We start from the raw sequence: 18761 nt of genomic DNA, 5'->3' as shown, positions 1-18761 counted from the left end.
TCCTTTTAATAGAGTACCGGAGCAAAGCATTAACACTCCGTGAAAACATGTGTCCCTCACATCACCGCCATCCCCTCCGGTTGTCCCGATTCTTGTCACTTCGGGGCCTTTGGTTCCGGACAACGACATGTGCATACAACTTGTAGATACATTCTAAGCAATAATTATAAAGCTCAAATCTAAGATCATGCCACTCGGGCCCTAGTGACAAGCGTTAAGAATAACAAGATTGCAGCAACAATAACTTCACAAACTTTATAGATAGACTAATCATAATGTATCATCCATCGGATCCCAACAAACACAACACCGATTACATCAGATGGATCTCAATCATGTAAGGCAGCTCATGAGATCATTGTATTGAAATACATGGAGGAGAGAATACCGACTAGCTACTGCTAGAACCCGTAGTCCATGGGGGAACTACTCACGGAGCATGATGGAGGCGATGGCGTTGATGGAGATGGCTTCCGGGGGCACTTCCCCGTCCCGGCAGGGTGCCGGAACAGAGACTTCTGTCCCCCGAATTGGAGTTTCGCGATGGCGGCGGCGCCCCTGGAGTCTTTCTGGAGTTTCGTCAATTGGTACTGCGTTTTTAGGTCGAAAGGGGTTATATAGGCGAAGAGGCGGCGCAAGAGGGTCGACAGGGTGGCCTCCCCATAGGGGGCGCGGCCAGGGTGTGGCCCGCGCGGCCCACCCGTGTGGTGGCCCCCTGGCTCTCCTCCGACCCCCCCCTTCGGTGTTCTGGATGCTTCCGGGAAAAATAGGATGTTTGGCGTTGATTTCGTCCAATTCCGAGAATATTGCCCGAACAGCCTTTCTGGAACCAAAAACAGCAGAAAACAGGAACTGGCACTCTGGCATCTTGTTAATAGGTTAGTTCCGGAAAACGCATAAAAACATTATAAAGTGCGAGCAAAACATGTAAGTATTGTCATAAAACAAGCATGGAACATCAGAAATTATGGATACGTTGGAGACGTATCAAGGACATGAGTAGCAAACTGAGGAAACGGAAAGATAAGAAAACGATCAGTACATCATGCGATGATCCAAAGCGCCACATTGTTCTTTCAGGGAAAAGAAACATCGTGGGAGTGGAGGACAAGACAGACATGTGAAAAGATTATAATTTGTTTGCTGAAATTCCGCCCTTCAAAGTGAACACTGACCCAAGCATTAAGTTAAATGATGAGGATGCTCCATGGATACGGCACAATCGTAAGAAAGCAGGGACACAAGGGAAGAAATGATGTGTAATAATTTATTGTACCAAACTTTGTTGAATGGATATTATCTGTGATGTGTTTGGTGTCCATTTTCGAATGATTCGATTGATTTGAGATACCACTGATGATACATGAAATTTGGAGTGATTTAGTCATACTCCTGCCTAGGCGTATAATATGCATACTCGTAGTCTTCATAGTCACCACCGTTGTACTGATAGTCGCCGCCTTCTAAGTTGTCGCCGTCGTCGTCGCTACCATCGTCGCTGTCGTCGGGCGGCGCTCGGTGGCTCGAACTGAGGATAGCACAGGCGGGGGATATCTGTAAACACCCGGATTTTTAAGTCCAGATGCCTATTATGCCATACCTCGCAATCCCAGGAATATTGTTTTTGCGGGACATAATAGTTAAGTAGCATAGAGTCATCATTTATTACAACACATACCTGTTTCACAACCATAGATCACCTGATCCAATATTACACAAATACATTGTTCAACAACACAAATAGTAGGGGAAGCGAAGTAGTAGTGGACTATCTATTCCACAGGCAACGCTTGACGTTAGAAGACGATCCTAGTTATCGTAGACGTCCTGCTGTCCGTCATCCTGATACTGTTGCTCCCCTTCAAAGTCTGGCATTTGAATAGCCAGGGACAAAGCCATGAGTACTTTAAAGTACTCGCAAACTAATACTAATGTAATTACTTCTTAAGTATATTAATGGATGCTAAGCTCTAGATTTATTTGCATAAAGCCAAGTTTTAGTTTGATAAACATTTAGTAAGCCTTATCATTTGCTAGACTAACTCAAGTGGGAACATTAGTGTCATTCCCACACATCATTTGTGATTCAAGTCAAATCACCTTTCAATTCACCATTCCTTTTTAAGATCAAAATCTGATAACGGAACAGTATGGCCTTTCCAATCGTCCGTAACCGTGGACACAGCTATTCGAATAGGTTTAACACTCTGCAGAGGTTGTACTCTTGTGCCACAACTTTTGATTACATCCGTCGAGGATAACCCCGAATCATCGTAACTCAGTACGCGGATCATCAACCATAACCTTTCACTTATATATACTAGTATAGGCACCTCTCCCCATGAGCTTGGCCTCCCGGTGAAAACCAACTGTCAACCCGGGAACTGCACAGGGCTTGGGTCGTACATTCACCTCCTATTCACATCATTTCACATATACGGAGGCAGCCTCGGCGTAACCCCTATGATGCTTGTTTAGAGGGAACCCATACTAAAATACACAAGTTTCTAGTTAAGCCCTACCCATAATCAGGTATTGTGTGGGTACTTGTATAATTGGAAGGGTATCGCATTCAAACCCAATCATCAGTTTTCATTTAAATTCACCAAGTCAACCATGTCACCTTCAACTTCACATTCTTTCAAAGTCATTTCACTTCACCATGTTCCCATCTAGAGTAGTCAATTTTATTTGATTAGCACTAGCAACTATTTCATGAGGGGTGCTATCTAGCTTTGATTTGTTCTGAGCTAGCTTTAAATCTTGTTCTACTCTAGACCAAGTGAATCATAAATCAAAAGTACTTTGAAATAAATAAGCAAAATAATTGCAAGGTAAAAACATGGGATAGGTAAGACATAAAATAAAGTGTGATGGTGCCTTGCTCTTGTAGAGCTATGCACTTAGTGTTTGGCAAGAGTTTAGCTTGCCTTGAGCAGGGTAGTTGTCAAAGTTCTCCTCCTCCTCCTGGGAGTAGGCTTCCTCCTCTTGATACTCCTCGTTACTAGCGTCTATATACGAATACGAAGTATAAACACCAAACCAATCTTACATGCTAGACTAAAACACACCAAAGAGTTCACACAACTAATTCTAGCATCATATCATTCATGGCATGATGGATTAATTGGTTGGTTCTTATTTAGGAGAAAAATAATTTCCTCTCATTATACTTATTACTTTGATTTGCTATGTAGATCTTTAGAGAAAATAATTTCCTCTCATTAAATCCTATTAAGATTTAATCTCCTCAAATAATAATCAGGTATTAAATATAAGTTAACCAAGGTCAACATTTCATAACTATTATATGGGAGTATAATTTAAATGAAGTGCTACACTTCACACAATTTAAGACTAACATTTAAATGATTTAAAATCTCTAAGTAATAACAATGAGAGGTTTATTAGCCTAAGGTCATTTCCTCTTATTGTATTACTTAGGATCAAGATTTAAATGAGAGATTAGCTCTCATACTATTTATAGAATTTGAATTCCAAGATTTAATTGCACTAGAAATGACTACATAGCCATTATTTTGATCTAGCCAATGATCATACAAACAACCTGTCTATATTATTGCATAATCAATTAGGGGACATCAATTGTGATTTATGAGAGTTGGAAACAACTCAAAATCAATTATGGTTGAATTTTAAATAAATTTTCAATTTGGAAAAGTCCCTGTCTTGTTATTTTTATCATTTTAAATCTGCTACAAATTTGGATATGGGACCAGTGTCATTGGATAGATAATTTCATTAGCTTTCCAGAGGTATAAAGTTTGCTAAATTTGGAGTCGTAGATTTCAAACTATTCAAATTTTACTAAAGCATCTGCAGGACATTTGTAATATTCAGAAATTCGAGATTTGAACTAGTTGGGCTTGGCGGGAAATGGAAATGGGCCGAAACAGAATTAAACAACACTGCGCAGCCCAACAAGCATCTGGTGCAATTGGGCCGCCCTGACGAGGTGGGGGCCACCCGTCAGTGGCTCGTAATAGAGCGAAACGGTACGCGTGTTATAAACCGTCAGATTAGAAAGGGATCGGGTGGTCGAGGATCACCGTCGTCTCCGACGAGATCCCGACGATCTGCCGGCATGCCTAGGGGGTCGGCGAGCGTACCAGGCCTCCGGCGGTCGAGGGCGAGGTGCGCGGTGAGGTTGACGTCGATGAGGAAGTCCCTGGTACCGTCGGTGAGGCGTGGGGAAGCGTCAATCGGCGGCGCTGATCTCCGGGTACTGGCAGGCTTCGTCTTGCAATTGGTGGTGCTCCGGCGAGGTAGAGTCTAATTGACTGGTGGAGAAGAGGCAAGGATGAGAGGAGAGTGAGTTGCTGTGAAGAGTTGGTGCTCGGGGCTCCTCTATTTTTAGCGGGGGTGGTGGCCAGCGAGTGCTGTGAAGGGGGCGTCCATGGCGCGGCATCTACGGTGCTCGAAGGGGCAAGGCGAGGACGGCTATGTGTAGGTGTCGTCCTGGCGATGCTCAAGGTGCAGCGGGCGCAGAGAAAAGGTGACGGGAGGGCTCGGGCGCATGCGATGATCGCAGCAGTACCCGCGGTATGATTCCGATGAGGACGATGGTGACAAGGCGGCCGCAGTCGTTCGAGTGTGTCTAGGCGGTAGAGGTTAGGGTGGCGGTGCTCGTTCCAGTTGTAGGGATGCAGGGGAAGGACAGAGGTGATCGAGCGCGCGACGTACTGGCGCGTCCAGAGTGCGGTGAGCGCGCGTGCTGGCGTGCGCTGGCAAGGGTTTGGGCGCGTCTCGCCTGGCCAATGCCGTGCGTGCGCGAGTCTCGGCCGTGCATGGTCATCATCCTTGTGAAGTGTAGATGCTCCAGGACAAGAATTTGAGGAGAGATGGAGGCCAGAGAGATGGTGGCCCAAGGTGGCCGGCATGGTACGGTGTGAAGCTTTTCTCCTCCTTTCTCCACTTTAAACGAAGATGGTAAGGACAGGGCTTGATGCAGGTGATGCAGAGGAACCTTATGATCACGAATTAAAGGTGGTTTAGGAAAAAATCCAGCGTGTAATAGAGTGTAACACGATTCTGGAATCATGCCTGCTAGGTGTTCGGCACAATGGCCGCAAGAACTTTTTATTCAAATTTTGGATTTCTTTTTGGTGCAACTCAATTATATAATTAATGTGATAGAATGGTGGTGGTGGTGTTCATTTTGGAGTTGATTTGCAAAGTTTCAAAAATGGGGTCATCTTCATTTTGTTTCAAAGTCACTACTTGTCAAATCCATTCTGGTCAACCTAGTCAAAGTTAGCAATGGTGGACAACATGAAAGTTGTTCACCTTGACAAGGTCTTGGATGACATGGCAAGTGTTGACCAAGTTTAGTTTAAGAATAGATAAAACCAGAGGGGTAAAGTGAGGAACATTTTATAAAACCCATTTTCGGCCATTATCATATGTATGTTGAGTTTGAGATTTTCTTTGATTTGATTCTTGTTTCTTTGATGCATTTGTGTTTGTTTATCATATATAATTATTCTACAAGCAATAGATCAAGAAATGGTGGCCTTTGGTGAAGATTTGCAAAATTGGCCTTATGTGTATGTGAGGGTATTTGGCTCAATTTTGTGTTTGTTTTATTTCTCTCCAAAAGAGAAGCTATGATCATGAATTAGGGTTTAATAGAAAGTGATCAACATACCAACACTCATCATGGAAATTGCACAAAATAAAAGCACACTTATGCATGAAACTATATGTGACACTATATGCATAGAAAAAGTTTTTGTTTGTTGCAAATTTTGAGTAATTGAATTCTCTCTCTTTATTTTATTTGGTTGAAATTTGGGATGTTACAATATCGCTGGCCGTGATGTAGTCCATGACGCTCTGTAGAGTCCGGTCGTACCACGATAGCCGACGGTCGGCCTCGTGGAAGTTCCCAGGAGGCAGACCGTCCTCCTCATACCTGGCGAGCGCCCTCTCATGCCGATTGATGAAGAAGGCATCCCAAGTATGCTGGTTATCGGGATGCCAGCGGGGATTCATCCGCTGCTCCGGCGTGAGGTCGAGGTAGTAGTGGTTCGTGATGGCCGCCCGGCGCGCAGTATACTGAGGGACGGGATGGACCGGCACGCCTCGGGTGCTTAGGCTCCAGCCGGCGGGGACGCGGTAGCCCGGTGGGCAAGGGTAATTCGAGGCGCAAAGCTCGTCCACCTGCTGGTATGTTAGACTGGGTACGGTGGAAGCCATGAGAGAGTGATGAGAGATTGTAGAGATGTGATAATGCTAGCCAAGCCGGGCTACATATATGGAGTGAGAAATGGCGGGAAAATGGGAGCGGGAAGACAGGAGGTGGGATGAAATTTGCGGGAAAATGGGAGCGGAAAGACAGGAGGCGGGAATAAAGTGGCGGGAAGAAAGAGGCGGGAAGACAGGGAAGAAATGGCGGGAAGAAGAGGAATCCAGAGCTGGTCATCTAACCTTTTGTCCCGGCTGGTGGATGCAACCGAGACTAAATGGCGGGAAGACAGAGGCGGGAAGAACTGGCAAGAAGAGGGGCACGGGAAGACAGAGGCGGCCGGGAAGAACTTGTGGGAAGCGGGGGGCGGGAAGACAGGAGGTGGGAAGACAGATGAGGGAAGAAATTGGATTTTTCTGATTTTTTTGATTAAATTATTTCTATTTTTAAGATTTTGAAATGAATTAGTTTTATTTTTCTAAATTTTTTGATAAATTATTTCTATTTTTAAGATTTTGAAATGAATTAGTTTTATTTTTCTAAGTTTTTTGATATATTATTTGTATTTTTAACATTTAGAAATGAATTAGTTTTATTTTCTAATTTTTTTGATATATTATTTGTATTTTTAACATTTTGAAATGAATTAGTTCCATTTTTCTAATTTGTTTGATATATTATTTGTATTTTTTACATTTTGAAATGAATTAGTTCTATTTTCTGATTTTTTATATATTATTTGTATTATTAAGATTTTGAAATGAATTAATTTTATTTTTCTGAATTTTTGATATATTATTTGTATTTTTAACATTTTGAAATGAATTAGTTCTATTTTTCTGAATTTTTTAATATATTATTTGTATTTTTAACATTTAGAAATGAAAAGAATTTTGAAAAAGACCTTTGCGCGGGAACCGCTGGAATTCGGGCGAAAACACCTTTAGTCGCGGTTGGTGTGGCCAACCGCGACTAAAGGTCGAGAGGTATAAATTCGCGCGGGGCGCCTGGCGCGTTTCACTTCTTCTTCCTCTCTCGAAACCGCCGACGCCCGCGCTCCTCTTGCTCAGACGCCGACGCCTCTCGTTGCCCACCGCCGGACGACGCCGCCTCTCGCCGCGTCGCCTCGCCGTCTCTCGCCGCGCCGCCTCGCCGTGCTACGTCGTTGTCTCGCGCCGCCTCCGTACGTGTACGTCGTCGACGTCTCTCGCCGTGCGCGCGCCATTCACAAAACGAGCTAAGACCGCTGCCGCCGCCACACGCGCCCGCCAGTACTGGCCCCCCGGAGAGAGAGATCAAGGAAGAGAGAGGCCGACCCCGGAAAGAGATCGCGCGCGGGAGGCCGGCCGCCGGGCCACGGAGAGAGAGGGAGGAGAAGGAGCGAGGGAGAAAGAGAGGGCCGGCCGGATTTTTTTCTTTTTTGTGTTTTTTGGTTCTTTTTAATTTTAACTACTTAATTAGTTTAACAAAAATGTTAAAATAACTTAATTAACAAAAATGCTAAAATAAAGTAATTAACAAAAACGGAACCGGTACCCCGCGCGTATAGGGGGGGAGTGGGCGGCGAGGCACCACCCCCCTCACCGCCCTCCGTATACGCGCGAGAGAGAAACATATGCACACCGACCCCGCGCATATACGAAGGGCGGTGAGGGGGCGGCGCCTCGCCGCCCCCACCCCCTATACGCGCGGGGTTTTTTTTTGGCGAGAGAGAGAGAAACATGCACACCGACCCCGAGCGTATACGGAGGGGGTGGCGAGGGCCACCACCTTTCGCCACCGCCACCGCCCTTTCGCCACCGCCCCCCTTTCACCACCGCCCTTTCGCCACCGCCACCGCCACCGCCCTTTCACCACCACCACCGCCCCCTTTCGCCACCGCCACTGCCCCCTTCTTTACTTAATTAATTAGTTTTTACGACATGTTTTCAGGACTGACATATGGCGGACGATAGAGCTGACCCGATTATGAAACATTATGATCCGGATGCTGAAGAACATATAATGGGCATCATAAATGGCGATGTTCTTTATGTTCCGACTGAACAAGATGAAGAAGAGGATGTCTCTTCTTATCTGAACCTTGACGGTGAAGATGAAGGTCGTCAACGAGGTGATGACGAAGGAACGAACATTGTCGATGGAGGTCAACCGTTGATAAACGAAGATCTCGAATTGCATGTAGCAACCACCTCCGGTGAGGTATATATATACATTGAGCCTCATGTGTTACAAACTTGCTGATTTGAATAAATATATATTAACACGCGCGACTCTCTTTCTTTTTTTAGCCCTCGGCCGGATCATCAAAAAAATTGAGTACGACAAAGCGTGGCAAAACCAAGACGATGAAACAAGGAGAAACATATACCATCGAAGTTGTCAGTGCAACCGGCAGGCCGCTGGAGCCCAAAGAGCATTACACAAAGTTTATCAACAAGTGCGGAGTCGTTGTTAGAGACAACGTCCCGATCACCGTCCAGGAATGGAATGAGCCAAAGAAGGCACGTGTTGGTTTCAGTTTTGTCCACAAGAGAACGAAAAACGATTGCTGGAGAAAGCTTATGGAGCATTTCATTCTACCTCCGGAATTCAACAAATTCGATGAATTTGGTAACGAGATTCCGGGTGGACCTCAGAAGAGGAGGCTAGTCAAAGAGTTCGCTCTTCAGAAGATGGCCGAAGCATTCCGGAACTACAAGAAAAATTTAGCCCGTGACTATGTCAACAAGAACAAGACTCCGGATTTCCATGGACAATATGAGAAACTGAAAGATGATTGGCCAGAATTTGTGTTGCAAAAGAAATCGGAGCATTTCAAGAAAATATCGAAAAAAATAAGGAAAATGCGGCTAAGAAAGAGTACAATCATATTATGGGGCCAGGAGGATACTGCCTTTCGGAGCCTAAGTGGGAGAAGATGGAGAACGACCTGAGGGCGCGAGGAATCCCTCTAGGTACAGAGGGATGGGACCCAAGGGCCAAAAGCTGGTGGTACGGGCATGGAGGATCGCTAGACCCGGAGACAGGGATGTGTGTTCACCGGAAGAAAGCATTTAAACCCACCCAAGCCCTTATTGATGTAATGACCCAAGCTCAAGAGGGGAAGATCAAGTTCAACAGAGAGAACGACGCGCTGACATTTGCCCTCGGGAATCCTGAACACCCAGGACGTGTACGAGGCAAAGGCGCCATTCCGTGGAAAGTAGGGTTTCCCAGGACGATGACCAGTACGGTTATAGAAGCCGTAAGAGAAAGACAGATCGGGATGCAGATCTTGTGGGGCACTTGGCAACGGAACTCCATGAGGTGAAGCAGATGGTGTATCAACTAGTAAAAGAAAGATCGACAGCTGCAGGGCCGCATGAAGATCTCGGAAGCCAGCAGCGGAGAAGCAGCGTGGCTTCCACGGAAGCCCCGCCTGGAGCTAATGCACCCTTGCTAGCCCCGGCTGGTGCTAATGCACCCTTCACCTCGGCTGGTGCTAATGCATCGACGATCGAGATTCGTGCACCGGAGTGATACGTCTCAAACGTATCTATAATTTCTTATGTTCCATGCTAGTTTTATGACAATACTCACATGTTTTATATACACTTTATATCATTTTTATGCATTTTCTGGTACTAACCTATTAACAAGATGCCGAAGCGCCAGTTCCCGTTTTCTGCTGTTTTTGGTTTCAGAAATCCTACACAGGAAATATTCTCGGAATTGGACGAAACAAAAGCCCACGGACCTATTTTCCACGGAGGATTCCAGAACATCGAAGGAGAGTCGAAGGCGGCCAGCAGGGGGGCCACCCCATAGGGCGGCGCGACCCACCCCCCTGGCACGCCCAGGTGTGGGGAGGGAGCCCCCTGGCTCCCCCGACGCTGCCTCTTCGCCTATATATTCCTTCATATCGGAAAACCCTAGTACCAAGAGCCACGATACGAGAAAAGTTACTGAGACACCGCCGCCATCAACCCCATATCGGGGGGTTCTGAAGATCACCTCCGGCACCCTGCCGGAGAGGGGAATCATCACCGGAGGGCTCTACATCACCATGCCCGCCTCCAGACTGATGCGTGAGTAGTTAATCATTGGACTATGGGTCCATAGCAGTAGCTAGATGGTTGTCTTCTCCTATTATGCCATCATGTTTAGATCTTGTGAGCTGCCTATCATGATCAAGATCATCTTATTGTAATGCTACATGTTGTGTTTTTTGGGATCCGATGAATATGGAATACTATGTCAAGTTGATTATCGATTTATCATATATGTGTTGTTTATGATCTTGCATGCTCTCCGTTGCCAGTAGAGGCTCTGGCCAAGTTGATACTTGTAACTCCAAGAGGGGGTATTTATGCTCGATAGTGGGTTCATGCCTCCATTGAATCTGGGACAGTGACAGAAAGTTCTAAGGTTGTGGATGTACTGTTGCCACTAGGGATAAAACATCAATGGTTTGTCTAAGGATATTTGTATTGTTTACATTACGCACAGTACTTAATGCAATTGTCTGTTGTTTGCAACTTAATACTGGAAGGGATGCGGTGCTAACCCGAAGGTGGACTTTTTAGGCATAGATGCATGCTGGATAGCGGTCTATGTTCTTTGTCGTAATGCCCTAAGTAAATCTCATAGTAGTCATCATGATATGTATATGCATTGTTATGCCCTCTCTATTTGTCAATTGCCCAACTGTAATTTGTTCACCCAACATGTTATTTATCTTATTGGAGAGACACCACTAGTGAACTGTGGACCCCGGTCCATTCTTTTACATCTGAAATACAACCTACTGCAATCATTGTTCTCTGTTGTTTTTTGCAAGCAAACATCATTCTCCACACCATACGTTTAATCCTTTGTTTACAGCCAGGCGGTGAGATTGACAACCTCACTGTTAAGTTGGGGCAAAGTATCTTGATTGTGTTTTGCAGGTTCCACGTTGGCGCCGGAATCCCTGGTGTTGCGCCGCACTACACTCCTTCACCAACAACCTTCACGTGGACTTCATCTCCTACTGGTTCGATAACCTTGGTTTCTTACTGAGGGAAAACTCGCTGCTGTACGCATCACACCTTCCTCTTGGGGTTCCCAACGGACGTGTGCTTCAGCGTCATCAAGCACTTTTTCTGGCGCCGTTGCCGGGGAGATCAAGACACGCTGCAAGGGGAGTCTCTCACACCCAATCTCTTTACTTTGTTTATTGTCTTGGTTTATTTTATTTACTGTCTTGTTTGCTTTCCTTATATAAAAAAACACGAAAAAATTAGTTACTTGTTTTACTTTATTTAATTCGGTTTACTTTACTTACTTTTATTATTGCTAAAATGAGTAGTCCTGAAGTTGAAGCTCGTTCGTTTAAGCAACAAGGGGGAGAAAGTTTTAAAGATGCTTGGTATAGAATTAGTGATGCTCATCATAGGTGCACTAAGAAACACTCCACTATTATCGTCCTTAGGACCTTTTATGTTGGTATCTCTTGCTGGAATATGTATGTTCTTGATACTCTTGCAGGGGGTAATTTCCTAGTTACTCCTGCTTTAGAAGCTAGTTGCATTATTGAGAGTCTAGTTGGAATACCACCTGTTAATGAAGCTAAAATTGAAATTTCTCTTGAGGATGTCATGAAAAAGTTGGAGTCCATAGAGAAAAATCTTCCAAGTGTTGAGGCTAAATTGGGAATATTACTTTATAATACTGATAAACTTGATAAATCTCTAGGAGGAATTAATGAAAGAATTGTTGTCTTAGAAACTTGTGCTATCCATGATAATCAATCCCATAGGATTGGTGAACTTGAAGAAGCTATGGGAACCTTGGGTTCAACATTTTCTTCTCTTAAGTTTGAGGAGAAAACTTATGTGGGTAAGGAGCAAAAGTTCATGTATGTCCCTAAGATACCTAAGCCAAAGAATCATTATGAGCTTAAAATTGATAAAACCCTTAGTACCACTGTAGGAAATTTAGATAATGGAGCATCTAAGATGCCTGTTGCGACAATTTGTGTTTTTAAGGAAAATTATGATGTTGATGCTTCTTCTCTTGATGATACTTGATTTTCACTTTCTGCGCCTAGCTGAAAGGCGTTAAAGAAAAGCGCTTATGGGAGACAACCCATTATTTTATTTCTGCAATTTTTGTTTTATATTTGAGTCAAGGTGCTTGTTACTACTGTAGCAATACCTTTGTATCTTTACTTTATTGCATTTTTGTGCCAAGTAAAGTCTTTGATAGAAAATTGATACTAGATTTGGATTTCTGCGCAGAAACAGATTTTTAGCTATCACGAATTTGAGCTGATCTCTCTGTAGGAAATTCGTAAAATCTTGGAAAAATTCATGATTAATCCTCAGATATGTACGAAACTTTCATTCAATTTGAGCTTTTTCATCTGAGCAAGTTAAGTGCCTCTAAACAATTCGTCTTTATGGACTGTTCTGTTTTGACAGATTCTGCCTTTTATTTCGCATTGCCTCTTATACTGTGGTTGAGTGGATTTCTTTGCTCCATTAAATTTCAGTAGCCTTGGGTAATGTCCAGGGGATGATTTTTTCCTCGCTGAACATGTGAATTTTTGATTATGCACTAACCCTCTAATGAGATTATTTTGAGTTTGGTGTGGAGGAAGTTTTCAAGGATCAAGAGAGCAGGATGATATAATATGATCAAGAAGAGTGAAAAGTCTAAGCTTCGGGATGCCCCCGTGGTTCATCCCTGCATATTTCAAGAAGACTGTCGTGGTATCGTCACGGCATATGCCATAGGGTGGCTAACGAAGGTGGTTCCTAAGAGATCTCACGGCGGTATCCGGATGCGGGTATGGGGACGAGCGACACGGCGACGTACCCAGGTTCGAGGCCCTCCGATGGAGGTAACACCTCTACTCCTGCTAGGGATGTATACGGTGATCACACAATACAAGGTTGCTCCTAGAGCTGTGTCCGGCTGCTCCTGGGAGGCTAAGGAAGACAAGAGTCTCTCTCACAGGGCAGCGCTAAGGGTGGAAGTGAGGTGAGAATGATCGATCCCCTGCACGAGAGGGGGTAGTGCGGCTTATATAGGCACCGGCACTTTACATATAAGACCCTATAGTCTACTGGCCGGCTTGGCCGGCTCCGGCTTCCGCTCCTTCCCGAGGCACTGACGTCAGGAGCCGTTGAGGCCTCATGGCCTGTCCCATCCGGCTGCCGAAGTCAGCGGTATGGAGAGGAAGTGTCCCTGTCGCCATCAGCCACTGTAGCCAGTACGGATCGACGTGTGCCATGATGGCCTGTCCGGCGCGTGGCACTATTGCTCCACAGTGCCCCGCGCTTTACGGAAGATGAAGTCAGCGTGGACTTTACGAACCCGGATCACCAACCCGGTTCCTTCTAGTGCAAGACTCGCCAGCCTCGAGTCGGTCTGAGGTACAAACCCCCAGTCGGATATGGCTTGTAGAAGCCGGCCTAGCTACAGCATTGGCGGCCATAGCCAGGCCGACTAGGACCTAGAGCCAGCCGACTTCCGGACCAGCCGGCTGCTCCTCAGCCGGCCTTTGCCGCGAGCCGGCCAGTGGTCAGCCGGCTGCTCCGCATCCATTGCCCTACCCGGGGTCTTCCCCCCGACATTAGCCCCCGAAGCTGGCAAGGTCCTGCGTTAAGAAGGACCTAGGCAGGTTTTCCTGGCTTCTGATCTCTTGTATATACTTGACGGCACTCGGAGGGGCCGACTGAGAATTTCCATTCAGCCGGCTGCGCCCTCATCCGGCTCGTTTCGGCCAGCTGCTCCTAGCCGGCCGCGATTTTCACTTCTGCAGCTTTTGCTTTTTTGCAAGTCTTGGCGATGTCTCCGCCTTGCCGGGCAAGTTTTGGGCCGAGTCGAATTTAACGTCCGGCTCCGGCTTGCCGCGCACCGGAGTCTCCGCCGCCTCGGGTCCTGCGCCCGACTTGACCGGTCTGACGTCAGGCCGCTGCTGCCAGTTCGTCTGGTCACATCAATGTCCCCTCCGGATCCGGTGCGGTCGTGGGCGACGTGGTGTGGCGGTTTCTGGTAACTGCAGCGATCGTGGGAGGAGTTACGGCGCAAAAAATCCGGGCGACGTGGCCACGCCCGCCACTTGGAGGCCAACCGTCCGCCGCGGGCGGCTATAAATGCCGCGCGGGGGGGGATCGAGGCGGCACTCCCCGCACTCTTCTTCTTCCTCGCGCTCTTGCTCCGCTCGCGCTCCTGCGTTCTTCCTCGCGCTCGAGCTCCTCGCTGCCCCGGCGAACGCTTCTCACTGGCGAACTCCGGCGAGCGCACCTCCGCCGATCCGCCGCCGCTACTCCGACGAGCTGGCGCCACGGGGCCTCGTGTTTCAACAGTGCGCCCTCCGCCGCCGTCGTCGCCGCCGCCGTCGCGAGGTTCCTCTTCTCCATTCCGCCTTTCGTGGTCTTCTTCTTCCTCCTCTTCGTCAATGGCCGGCGCGAGCGGGTCTTGGAGGGGATCGTACATGACTGACGACGACATCGAGCGTCTGGTGCGCCTCCACCGGATCCCGTCGACGGTGATCACGAGGACACCCGGCGCGGAGGTGGAGCCCAAGCCGGAGCCCGGCGAGCGCGTCGTCTTCGGCGCGCACCTCGACCGTGGGTTGGGCCTGCCGGCGTCCAACTTCTTCTGCCACTTCCTCGAGTATTTCGGCTTGCAGCCGCACCACCTGCCGGCCAACGCTTGCGTCCTCCTCAGCTGCTATGTGGCTTTCATGGAGGCGTATGCCGGCTTGTGGCCGGACATAGACTTCTGGAGCCGGCTCTTCTTCATCAAGGCGCAGACCACCGACGGCCACCTGCGGACCTGCGGCGCCGCCTCGATCTACTCCCGGCCGGGTACGCCCTTCCCCAAGATTCCAACTGTTGACTCGGTGAAGAACTGGCAGATGTCGTTCTTCTACGTGCGCAACGAGAATCCGGGCTTCGACCGGATCAACTTGCCGGAGTTCAATCCGGCTCCTCCAGTCGGCCGGATCAACTGGGGCTACAACGCCCGCACGACGGACCCGGACGCGGAGGTGAGCCAGCTCTGGGATTTCCTGGGGGCCGCCGTCGGGAACGGGCTGACTGCCGAGGACCTCCTCTGCACCATCGCCGAGCGCCGGGTGCTGCCGCTTCAGATGCGCACCCACAAGATCGGGCACATGTCCGGCCGGTTTGATCCGACCCGGACATCCAAGGCGCCGCTCACCAAGGCCCAGGTGGCCCGTCGGGTGAACAACATCACCAAGGCGAACATGCCTGAGGACTGGAACTACGGGCTGGCGCCCCGCAACCGGGACTTGCCGCCTGATCTGGTAAGTTTTATTGTTTGGGCCGACTTCCGGCTTGCGGCTGCGTGGCCGACTTCTCTCTTTGCCGACTTCCGGCTTGCTGCTTACTTATATCTTCTGTTTTTCTAGCTCTTCGACCGCCAGAACGTCGAGGACGGTGACCTGGCGACAAGGAGGTGGACGCCGGATCACGCTGATCCGGCTGACCAAGCCGGCGACCAGGCCGGCGACGACGACCTGCTGCAGGCGCCTGACCTAGGCGGCCAAGGGGAGCATAATCCGCCTCCTTCGCCAGAGCAGCAGGAGGACGATGAGCCGGCGACGTCCACCACGGGGCCGATCCCCGCAGTGCCCCTGCGCGCGAGGCCGCCTAGCACCACGGCGACTTCGGCGCCCAAGGGGAAGAAACGGGTCGGCGACCCCCGCTCCACCGTCGCCTTGGAGGCGAAGGCAAAGAAACTGCGCCGGCAGCAGCCGAAGAAGGTTCCGGAGCAGGCCGGGTGAGTTCTCTTTTTCTCTTGTTTGATTCCTTTTCTTTCCTTACTCTTTATACTTATCTTTTTCTTATTTATCCGGCTAGGGCTCCCATCAAGTTCGCCCAGGGCGGCGGCTCCCGGCAGGTTCCGCGCGTCGTGTCGCCGCCTCCACGGCAAAGGAGGGAGCCGACGCCACAGCCTTCGGCGCGCGCGCCTATGCCACCGCCGCCTGCGGGTACTCCGCCTCCCACGGGGGCGCCTTCCTTCGCTGTGCCCCTGGCTTCAGCACCTGGCCACGGCGCACGTGGCGAGCCAACGCGTCAGCCGACGCTGGACGACATGTTCCCGCGCCGCACTCGTCTTCTGGACCCGGCGGCTGGAGCCGGCAGGGGCATGCCGCCTTCGACCGGAGCTGGAACCAGCGGGGCAGCGCCGCCTGCGACCGGAGCCGGAGCCGGGCCGAGCGTGGTGGTGCTAGAGGAGAGCCCGGAGGGGGCGCCTCAAGCGCCGGAGATGGCTGCCCCGACCGGGCCGACTGCTTCGCCCGGAGCGCCTTCGCCTCCGGAGCTGACAAGGGAGGAGCCGGCCGGGAAGGAGCCGGCGAGGGACGAGCCGGCGCGCACGGAGGACACCGGCTCGCGCGCTGGTGAGGATGGAGGCCCCGTCGGCACCGTTGGGGGGCCTGCAATTGGCCAAGGGCGCTCGGCTTCTGCATGTGCCGTCCGCCTCCGACTCCAGCCTTGGCTCGGCTGGCACTATGGAGCAGGCGTGGCTCAGCGCGGACTCCTACGAGGTGACCAGCCGGGAGGGGAACCCAGGCCAGGCGTCGGTGAAGATGTTCTTCTCCGGCTTCCAGGCCAACCTCAAGGCCAGGGCTGCTGAGACCGCGGCCAACCTCGCCAAGGTGGAGGAAGCCAGCAAGGTAAGCACTTCATCTGTTTTTCAATCTGGTTATCATCCTGGTAGCCCTCCGAGGCGTGGGCCGGCTGCTTGGAGCCGGTCCGGGTTTCGTCTGCTTGGCTAACTCTCTTTTTCCATAGGCGGTTACGGAGCGGCGCACCAACTTGTACAACCGCGCCGTGACCCTCTACCACAAGGCCAAGCTTGACCGGGCTGACTTGGCTCGCGAGCTGGAGGCCGTCAAGGGTGAGGTTTTCTTCGTTTGACTTGGTTTCTTCTTTCTTGATCTTGGTTGGCTGACGCCTTCTTCCGGCTGTCTTGCAGCTGAAGCCGCCAGAGTCCCGCAGCTGGAGGCGGATCTTCGGGTTGCCCGCGCTCAGTGCGCCGAGAGCGAGGAGGCGGGCCGGTCTGCTGCCGCCAAGCTCAAGGTGGCTGAGGGGGAGTTGGTGCGGCTGCGCTGGCTTGAGGCGAACCACCTCAAGGAGCTTGCCCTCCTCAGGACGGCTGAGAAGGAGAAGGTGGACGACCTGAGCAAGCGGCTGACCGAGGTTGAGAAGCAGCAGCTTGCGCTTCAGGAGGAGGTGACCGCCAAGACTGCGGAGCTGTCGGCCACCGCCAAGCGCTGGGTGGAGGAGATTGGCATGCTCGACCGCGGCTTGTCGGGTGAGTGCTTTCTTTCTTTCTTCCTTTCCCTTTGCCGGCTTTCGGCTGTCGGCTACTGGCTTAGGTTGGCAGCCGGCAGCAGAAACTCTGATTTTTTCGCTATCTCCGTCATCACGCTGGGGGCAGTCGGTTCTTGCCGGCTGCCGCTAGGCTATTTCTTCTAGATCTCCATCTTCGGGCTGGGGGCAGTCGGCTCGTGCCGGCTGCCGCCAGGCCTACTTTAGGACTTCGAAAATTCGCATTTTTCAGCTTTTTCGGCTTTGACAGACTTCTGACGTGTTTCTTCTTTGCAGCGGCCTTCCCGAAGGCGCAGGACGCGGCGCTAGCAGCCGTTGGTGTTGCGCGTGAGGCTAGGAGGCGGGCGACTGGCGAGGGCAGCGCGGAGTACTTCACCATGGAAGATTACATGGCGTCCATGGCCGCCCGCGTCGAGCCCATCACCAAGCTCGGCTGGGAGCTCCGGAAGGCGGCCGAGGAGCTGGTCCAGATGCTGTGGCCCGCGGAGACGGTGCCACAAGATCTCACCAACCTCATGTCTTGGCTGGAGCGGGCGCCGGATCGCTTCCTCGACTGGAAGGAGTCTGCCACGCGCGCTGGAGCCGACATGGCGCTGTCCTTCGTCCTCTCCTGGTACAACGAGGTGGACCTTGGGCAGCTCGAGTACCGGCGGGCCGGCGTGGAGGACAAGCTCCCGGCCGAATACAAGACCGCCCGGCTTGCCCGAGCCTGCGCCATCGCCGACTTCGTCGACAAGGGCCTCTTCATCGCGGATCCGAACCCGCCATCTGACGACGAGGATGAGGAGATGGAAGACGAGGAGGCGGAAGATGCGCCTGAGGACGACCCGGCAGCCGGCTCCGCTGATGCTCCTCCGGCTGGTCCTCCTCCAGCCGATGCTTAGTTTACCTGTCTTTTAGGTGTTGCTTTTGCCAAGACAATTTGTTAAATCCCCGGGATGCCGGGTGCATATGTATGAATATTATCATCCTTTTATTATGTCACACTTTAATGTGTTTGTTAATCATTTGCGTGCCGACTTGCTTTCTTTCGACTTGTTCGCTTTTTCCCATCTGCCCCACTCTTTGGCTTTGCTCTTGCCGATCGTACGTCCGACTTGCGATCCGTCGCCGGATCAAGAGCGGGCCGCTGGGTGAGGCCGACAGTATTTCAGTCGAACGAGCCGAGTTCGGCAATCCGGCACTTTTATGAAAAGTTACAAGTCAATTCGCTTTCA

At 50.1% G+C, this 18761-nt stretch overlaps 1 protein-coding gene across 1 annotated transcript; it reads left to right on the top strand.

Annotated features, from left to right (window-relative positions):
* The first annotated feature begins 14639 nt into the window (after nt 1-14639).
* On the top strand, nt 14640-17691 carry LOC139838259 (uncharacterized). Its single transcript, XM_071827652.1, has 3 exons — nt 14640-14729; nt 17005-17110; nt 17189-17691. The coding sequence occupies exons 1-3, from the start codon at nt 14640-14642 to the stop codon at nt 17689-17691; spliced, it is 699 nt and encodes a 232-aa protein (XP_071683753.1).
* The last annotated feature ends 1070 nt before the right edge of the window (nt 17692-18761 follow it).

The sequence above is a fragment of the Lolium perenne genome, chromosome 3 (assembly GCF_019359855.2).
Source record: "Lolium perenne isolate Kyuss_39 chromosome 3, Kyuss_2.0, whole genome shotgun sequence".
Classification (NCBI taxonomy): domain Eukaryota; kingdom Viridiplantae; phylum Streptophyta; class Magnoliopsida; order Poales; family Poaceae; genus Lolium; species Lolium perenne.
This window is presented reverse-complemented; position numbering and strand designations above follow the sequence as displayed.

Bases quoted from the DNA above. Each gene is read 5' to 3' on its own strand.
- LOC139838259 (XM_071827652.1), top strand. From the start codon at position 14,640: ATGGCCGGCGCGAGCGGGTCTTGGAGGGGATCGTACATGACTGACGAC. The intron at 14,730-17,004 runs GTGATCACGAGG...CTTTTTCCATAG, and splicing joins TCCACCGGATCCCGTCGACG to GCGGTTACGGAGCGGCGCAC. The intron at 17,111-17,188 runs GTGAGGTTTTCT...GCTGTCTTGCAG, and splicing joins CGAGCTGGAGGCCGTCAAGG to CTGAAGCCGCCAGAGTCCCG.